This window comes from Lathyrus oleraceus, chromosome 6 (assembly GCF_024323335.1).
Source record: "Lathyrus oleraceus cultivar Zhongwan6 chromosome 6, CAAS_Psat_ZW6_1.0, whole genome shotgun sequence".
Classification (NCBI taxonomy): domain Eukaryota; kingdom Viridiplantae; phylum Streptophyta; class Magnoliopsida; order Fabales; family Fabaceae; genus Lathyrus; species Lathyrus oleraceus.
The window spans coordinates 453,670,071-453,677,673 of NC_066584.1; the positions used below are offsets into that span (position 1 = coordinate 453,670,071).

The 7,603-nt window shown below is 33.1% G+C and overlaps 1 protein-coding gene across 1 annotated transcript; it reads right to left on the reverse strand.

The window, feature by feature from the left end:
- Window positions 1-1,746: 1,746 nt before the first annotated feature.
- Window positions 1,747-5,730, reverse strand: LOC127092431 (linoleate 9S-lipoxygenase 5). The gene is made up of 8 exons (XM_051031301.1): window positions 5,488-5,730; window positions 5,101-5,396; window positions 4,488-4,728; window positions 4,080-4,418; window positions 3,913-3,998; window positions 3,716-3,823; window positions 2,833-3,401; window positions 1,747-2,734 (listed from the first exon to the last, which is right to left on the reverse strand). Exons 1-8 carry the CDS (start codon window positions 5,648-5,650, stop codon window positions 1,966-1,968), a joined length of 2,571 nt encoding a protein of 856 aa, XP_050887258.1. The 5' UTR covers window positions 5,651-5,730; the 3' UTR covers window positions 1,747-1,965.
- Between the last annotated feature and the right edge of the window lie 1,873 nt (window positions 5,731-7,603).

Genomic DNA, 7,603 nt, shown 5'->3' on the forward strand with positions numbered 1-7,603 from the left:
TAAAGAGGTATTTCAGTATCTTGGATATCGTTTGCTAAAAGGCAATGAAGGAAAAAGTTTGAGAACTAACATATTCATGCACAACCATCAGTGAAGTACAAGGCAAAAAGGGGAGTTAAAAAGAGTCAAAGGGGGCAAGAGAGTGATGCACATCATGATCCTTTGTATTAGAAGAATATTGAGGTCTCGTAAGGAAGTCAGACGACAAAGAGATCATCTAGTAAAGCTCCATTAAGTCAATCGTCTAGCAAGTCTTGCAGACATTTTTACTTGTCTCGGTTTCCTATTTTCTTACATAACTACATTGAAAATATTATAGATGTGGATCTTAATGGCAATTATGGTTTCAATGTTATTGCAATTTTACTTGGATGAGGTGAAGATTCATGGTCCTTGATTCTGACGTAATTAGATAGTGAAGTTTATCTAAAAAATTAGTTGTATTCCAGGTTATTCTATGACACGGTCTTTAAAGTTAGGAATTCGTTGCGAGTTTCTACCTTGGGTGTTCAAGATTATGAGAAATGACGATTCCTAATATGAATTACCCTATTGTTTATAGATATAATATGATATTGGTCTCGTTGTTCAATAACCTTAACATCACTTTCTTTCCACTAATGGTATCTCCATCTATGTCTACGAGTAGTCATAAGCTTATTGTAGTTGGTTTTGTTAACAATAGTCACTAGGTTTAGGTTAAGTTGAAATCCGATTATCCACTAACTCCTACCACTGATTGTTGGAGACAAGACTATAGTGAAGATTCAAGAGCATGAGAAATAACATATGTGGGACGTATAAGGACGTGACAAGAAGAAGTTATAAAGTCAACATAATTTTTTTTATATTGATATTGTCAAATCCTTGCGATTATATGTATATATTTTGTCGGGTTGTGATTATACCGACACTTTTGAATGCGAAATCATGTTATGAAACTTAGATTCATGATAAATTGTGATACTTTTGTTAGGTTAATAATGTCAAAAGTTTAATTAAAAAAATAAAATTATAATTATAATTAAAATGCCTACTTGATTTTTTTTTAATTCAAAAATAATATATGAATACCGGATTTTAAATATATCCGGTTTCCTATATATTTTATTAGATTTTTTAAATATTCGGTATATCTTTTAATAGAATTTCTTAAAAATTTGGAATAAATGATCCAAAATAATTGGTTTAAATCAGATTTTTTCAAAAAATCTCATGAATATTCATGAATTTCTAAAAATTTGAAATAAATTTTCTAAAATACTTGGGTTAAATCGATTTTTCTAAAAAAAATCCAATAAATATTCATAACTTTCTAAAAAAAATCCGGTACATATCACATAAAAATTTAATTTATTGATTTAAAAATATTTTGATAAAATATACTCGTTGAGGATGCTAGATAAAAAAAAGTGCCAGGACAACGTCTCATTAAAAAGGCAACCACCTTGGATCATTGAATGGACTTGCCGATCCAAGCAGAGAACAGTTAGTATTTTAATTCAAACCATTTGGTTCGCTTGTATTTGGACTGTTTAGAAAGGTTGGGAAAAAAAGATTTTCAAGAACAAGGATAGTAGTGCAAAAAGATGTCTTGATGTTTTTTTTAAAAATGTATATTTTCAGACAGCAATATAATTTTCTTGTTCCAATTTTTTATAAGAATTCAATAACAATACATTTCACTCATTCACTCTACCCTAGTCTTGGCATAAAAAGAACATAACAATGCAGTAATAATAATCATTGTTGACATAAGCAAATAATTTATTCATATCAATAATAACTTAACAAAATAAAATAATTGAATATAACACCACATGTGTCAAAGTCATGTTGAAAACCAGACCTATCTTCAATATGAAGTAACAGTACTCGATAGTTTATTCGCCACCTAAAGCCTTAGGTTTGTTACATAATAAATAGCAAGAATTCAATGAGAGGATTCTACCAAGCTGATGAGAGTTAGATGGATATACTATTAGGTATTCCCTTTCCAGTTAGTCCACCCTCCCTAGAATAATCAGAGGTATTGGGAAACAGAAGGGTATAAGGCAATTTCACTGGCCCGTTTCTGTTCTTCAAGTTCGGGTCCTTGTTCCTTTTCATGATATTATTCTCAATTTCCAACAACTTCTGCGAAAATCGCTTGAAAGCCGCCAAGGGTTCAGCATCCAAAGTCCAGTCAGGGTCTACTGTCTGTCCAAGATAAACTTCATCAGTCGAATGCCTCGACAGAATTTCTATCAATGACACGCCAAGGAGAGTTTGGAACTGAGCTGTGATTGTTTTCAAGAATGCTAATTCCGGATCAAACTCAAGCTCTTCATACTCTGGAGTACCTGGCTCAGGCATGAACCTGCGACTAACCGTTGGACGATTAGGTAGGAAACCGGCGTAAGGATACTGTCCAAAGTTCACTGCTGCATGAAAAGCAGAAGCCACCCATATGATAATAGTGCAGGATTGAATGAGCTCAATTCTTGTCTTCATTTGTGGCCACCATGACTTATCTTTCAAGTCACCGTGACCCTCGTTGCGAACTTCTTTCCACCAGCGTTGGAGTTCATAGTCATTCTCAACCATTTCATCAGATGTGTAGTAGAATTTACAATATTCGCTCACCCAAGTTTCAATCGCATCCCAAATTTCCAACCCGTCAACCGCAAAAGGATAGTCTTCTATCAGAAGTTTGAGTCCATGAGGACTACTTGAATCTCGAACTGCTATCCCTCTGAAAATTTCAGTGAGATATAATTACATTTTTATTTCGATAAATTGGACTATAATCCTATCTGAAGCGATGTTCGAAGTTTATGATTTTGAACTTACCTCTCGAGTAGATTAGCGGGCAACGCCTGCTCGGTGAACACCCAATCTTTATACACAACCGTCGACATTTCTAGGGCGTATTTACCGGGGAAAACTGTTCTCTCAAGTATACCTCCAGCATTTATAAGTATATGTCTAGCTAAGGCATTTATATGCATTGTATCCTTAAGGTGTGGCTTCAAGAGCTTGTGAACAGGATGAAGAAGACTTAGCTGTCTGTTTGTAGCTATTAAAAATGGTTCAATCACTGCATGAGTATATAACCAATGGCTAACTAGTTGGTGATATCCTGAGTCATTCACAGCAGCATATGCTTTAGCCAACTGCCAAATTGTGGCTGCAACTCCTTCATGTGATGGAGTAAAGACTCTACTGACAGCTCCATGTTGCTCACCTTGTGGATGAGGTAAGCTTAATTCAATAGCCAGTGGCTTCAATGTGCCATCATCTTGTAGAAATAGAACTGTTCTGGTAGCATAAGTCTTGGTGTTGGTAGAGTTTATTCTACCTAGGTATGGCATCAGAGCATCATGATGGTCTAATATATAGAGTTTATTCCTTTGCATAGCCTGCAATATAAAGAAACTCAATGGCTGTTATAGATATTGATTATATCACTCAACATGGATTTCGCTTCATTTCAGGGTTGTCTTTGAGGACGTGTAAGGCGGAGGGTACCATGCAGGAGTAAAAAAGTTTCCTGGTTGAACCGTGGCTAAAAGGACCTCAAAATTTTTGTCACGATTAAACTATAGAAAAATAAGACCTATTTGTTATGCCACAGTTAAACCATGATAAACCTACACAGGTCTCCGGAAATTTACGTTCCTGCTTCATTTCGTATAACTTATGATCAATGGAATAAGTGAATTTTTATAAGTACCTCATCTATTGTGAACCCATCTAAACTATTTGCTATGTGCTTTTCTTGGATGGAACTGTTTTGGTCTCCATAGACACTAGGATCTAGCTTGCTTGCCGGAGGAAATTCCTTCATGTAGCACACAAATATACATCAATTTTTGAAACAATATATTTGTTTTCATTTTCTAATTTTACTTAAAATTATAAAACTGTTACTTGGAGACGGCGGATGATAACAGGGTTTACACCAGCAAGCATTTCTCTCGCAAACTCCTCGTCGGTCCTCCATGCAGTCTTACTAGCTACAAAATACATCCAATATTAACAATGCGAAAATAATATCAATGATTCTGTCCTATTGAAGGTAGATTAAATCGGTCTACCTTTGATCACATCAGGCACTGGAAATTTGAGGAATTTCTCACCATCATTCCTAACAAGTTCCCTAAGAATCTCATAAGGAATAAGTTCTCTAATTTTACTCTGCAAAGCTCCACTTGGGAGCTTAAAACTTCCCTCATAAACATCAAACACGTCTTCAAAAGTGTCAAACTCATTAATAGTTTTGTCACACAGAGATTTAACCTCCGGAAGCAAAACCTGAGCAACGGATTTGAGTGCATAAGCTAGAAAGTCCGAAAACTTTACATGGCCAAACTGTTCATCTCTTGGTACATAAACATTTAGATTCAAAAGATGCAGTCTTGACTCAGTTTGAGGATCTGCAACAATGACAGAATGAATCAGATCAAGAATGAGTGTTTACTATTAATACTAGTCCAAATTCAAACCTGTTTTGGTAGGTGGACGACCGGTTCTTCCTCGACGCGGATAAGGAAACTTCTGTGATCCTCCTATAACAGGACGTGCATAATCTGGACCATCATCTGGAGTTCCTAAGTCATTGTAAAATGCATAGTCATATACTCTATCCCACTCATTGAGTTTTCCAACTCCTTTACCACGGAGGGCTGCAAGTTCTTCTTCTCTCAGCTTCCGCAGTGGCTCTGGTGTTTCACATGGAAGATAAGCCTGAATTATAATTTGCAACTGTTTAGACAGGTTTTGTGACTTTTGTCTAATATCCAGTTTCCAAAAACATTTAACATTATCCATTAATAAAAGGTTTTTCTTATCTAAAAATAGTAAAGTCTAAATTAAAAAGTTAAACCACATTTATTTTAAACCAATTTTTTTAATTAAAATAACAATATTGCAAAAAACAGGCTGTAGAATAAGTACAATAGAATTAATAAACATTTATTTTAATTTTATAATAACTTTCAGTTATCGCTTTATTTTGGAAAAGGTAGACCCAAGTTTAGCTGTCAAAACAGGCTTTACTTTTGCAAAGTGACATAGTACTATAATATAACTTTATTCTATTATGAAGAAATGAATTACCTTGTTTGCAAAGAAAACACGATCATGTGTGTAACGATGAGCAGGGTAAACCCAAGAGTTGCAAAGAAAAGTCACAGGACCGTGTCCTGGAATCTCTTCAATGGTAACTTTCTTTAGGTAAAATTGACTATGGTGATTATTTCTGATTTTGAAAGCACCAGGAACTCCCATTTTCTCATGATCCCAATCAAACGTTACTGAAAATTCTGTGTCTGAAGCTCTTGTCAAAGATGAAATGCTTGAAATCCATCTCTCCAAGTATGCCACTTTTCCATGTTGCCCTTGCATTCCCTTTGCTAATAGTTATACACCAAAAAAAATACTGATATAATATTTCTTATGTTACTACTAGCTTATGGTGAAATAATGTTAGGAGAGTGAGAAAACCTGGATCAGGAGTTGTAGCACTAATGAGCTGAATAGAGACACGTTTGCCTAAAAACTCATGAACACGATCAAGAACATTGGATTTGATATCATGAAAATCCAACAAGCTCTTCTTCATTAAAACCACTTTTCCTTGAACCCTTTTTTTGTGATGCATCTCCATGATTCTTCTTGCTATCCAATTCCAAATACTACTTTCAATATAAGTGCATTTGTACAAACATATATATAGAGGTATAATATATGAAGTATTGAAGGGGAAACAACAAGGTATAATATATTTAATCTTATTTATGATGTAACTTTGACATTTTATGATGTAATTTTGACAACTTTTATATTATTTTGCTTATAAAAAAAATAAAAAAAATAAAAAGACAAACCTTATTTAGTTGCTTTTGCTTATACTACATGCTAAAGAAAGACATGTGGCTTGTTTTGATTGGTAGTTAGGTTTGGAAAAAAGGAGACAGATGGAAAGTGGAAAGATTAAAGATAGAGTTGAAAGGTGGGACCCACACGGGTTATCTCTTTAGCCATGCACAATCAAAGAATGTGATTCAATAGGCTTTTATTTTGACATAATTTGCCATATGTCACAAAAATAAATCCCAAAATGCAATACAAAATTTCAACATTGTCACACTTTTACCTTTTTCTTAATTAAAAAATGGATTCAACTAATAAAATAGGGGATGGTGTCAGCCTAAAGAGAGTTCTGCCGTAAGAATGCTTTTTTTTATTTGTTTAATTTATTTTAATATTTTTAAATTATTATTTAAATATAATAATTAATAAAAGTCAAATAAAAAGGGAAAAATATTAAAATTGCTTAAAGAATAAAGTTTTACTATTTTAAAATTAAATATTTAATAATTAATTATATATATTTTTTTTTAAAATAGAAAAAGAATAAAAATGATAAAATATGAAAAGAAAAAATTTTCTTCAGTAAATTCTTGTCCACAAGGTATTAAGGTTTCACCATTTGAATTATAGTATGACCTGCTATAAATAGGCGAGTGTAAAAAGATAGTAGTATTATTTTTTCTTTTACTCATTTCACATATTTGTTAATCATGTCTGCTGGATATGTTATGAATTTTAATCAGAATAAACGAATGAGCGTTTGCCTAAATTCGCATTTGAATTTTAGAACATTAATTGTAGTTATCAACTCGAATTTTCGATAGTTAGGTGGTCGTATTATAGAAATGTGAGAAAAGTCGAATATCATTGTCCATATATACATAATCCCGACGGATGATAGCCCAAATGATACCTACCTTTATACCTAGAATCACATACAAAATGATTTAGATGTCTATGTATGTTTGAAACCCATAGAGGAGAAATTAACATAGGAGTTAAAGATCCACTTATTTTATGTGTTGTTATTGATTATTTTATTAAGATGTATGTTAAACTTTAATTGATGTAACTTCAATTTAAGTTTTTGTGTTGTTGTAGTCGATGTTGGGTTGTAACTATAAGATTTTAATTTTAAATATATTTTACTATGTTGAAGCAAATAATTTAATTTGACTAACTAATAATTTAACTTTAAGATTATCTAAAAAAACAAACACAATTATTTAGAAGTTTATGTCTTGTCCTGACAGTTTATGCGCATATGACTGATTTGGTGACAAATACCACATTTCCTTTTCTCTTTCTCAATATTGTCCATTTCGGTTCTAATGTGGGTGATTTTTGTGCGACCTTTCTTTTTTCGTTGCATAGTCTCATTGTGGCAAAGAGTGTCTCCTTCATATTGAGGCCAAATAACTTCATCCAGAACATCGAGGAAGTTTTCTTCGTAGACCTTAAAGACGCTAACAACTGTACACATCATATATGTGCATAATATAGTCTTGTCATATGCTGGAACACACAGCAACAACATGTGAGTGATAAGTGATTATTGGTTTTTAGTTTATTTTCTTTCTGCTCTCTCATGTGTATTCATCTTTTTAGTTCGATTTTATGCACTTTTGTATTCTTGTGATGTTTTTGGGAAATAAGAGAGTAATGGATCCAACTGAAGTGAAAAAGACATAGGAAAAGGAAGTCTCCTCATACAAAATACATGGTGCCAACACGGTTGGACCGTGTC

Excerpts from the sequence above, each read along its gene's own strand:
- LOC127092431 (XM_051031301.1), bottom strand. The coding sequence starts at position 5,650 with ATGGAGATGCATCACAAAAAAAGGGTTCAAGGAAAAGTGGTTTTAATG. Across the intron at positions 4,419-4,487 it reads TCGTCCACCTACCAAAACAG|ATCCTCAAACTGAGTCAAGA; the intron begins GTTTGAATTTGG and ends TCATTGTTGCAG. Across the intron at positions 3,402-3,715 it reads ATGGGTTCACAATAGATGAG|GCTATGCAAAGGAATAAACT; the intron begins GTACTTATAAAA and ends TTTATATTGCAG.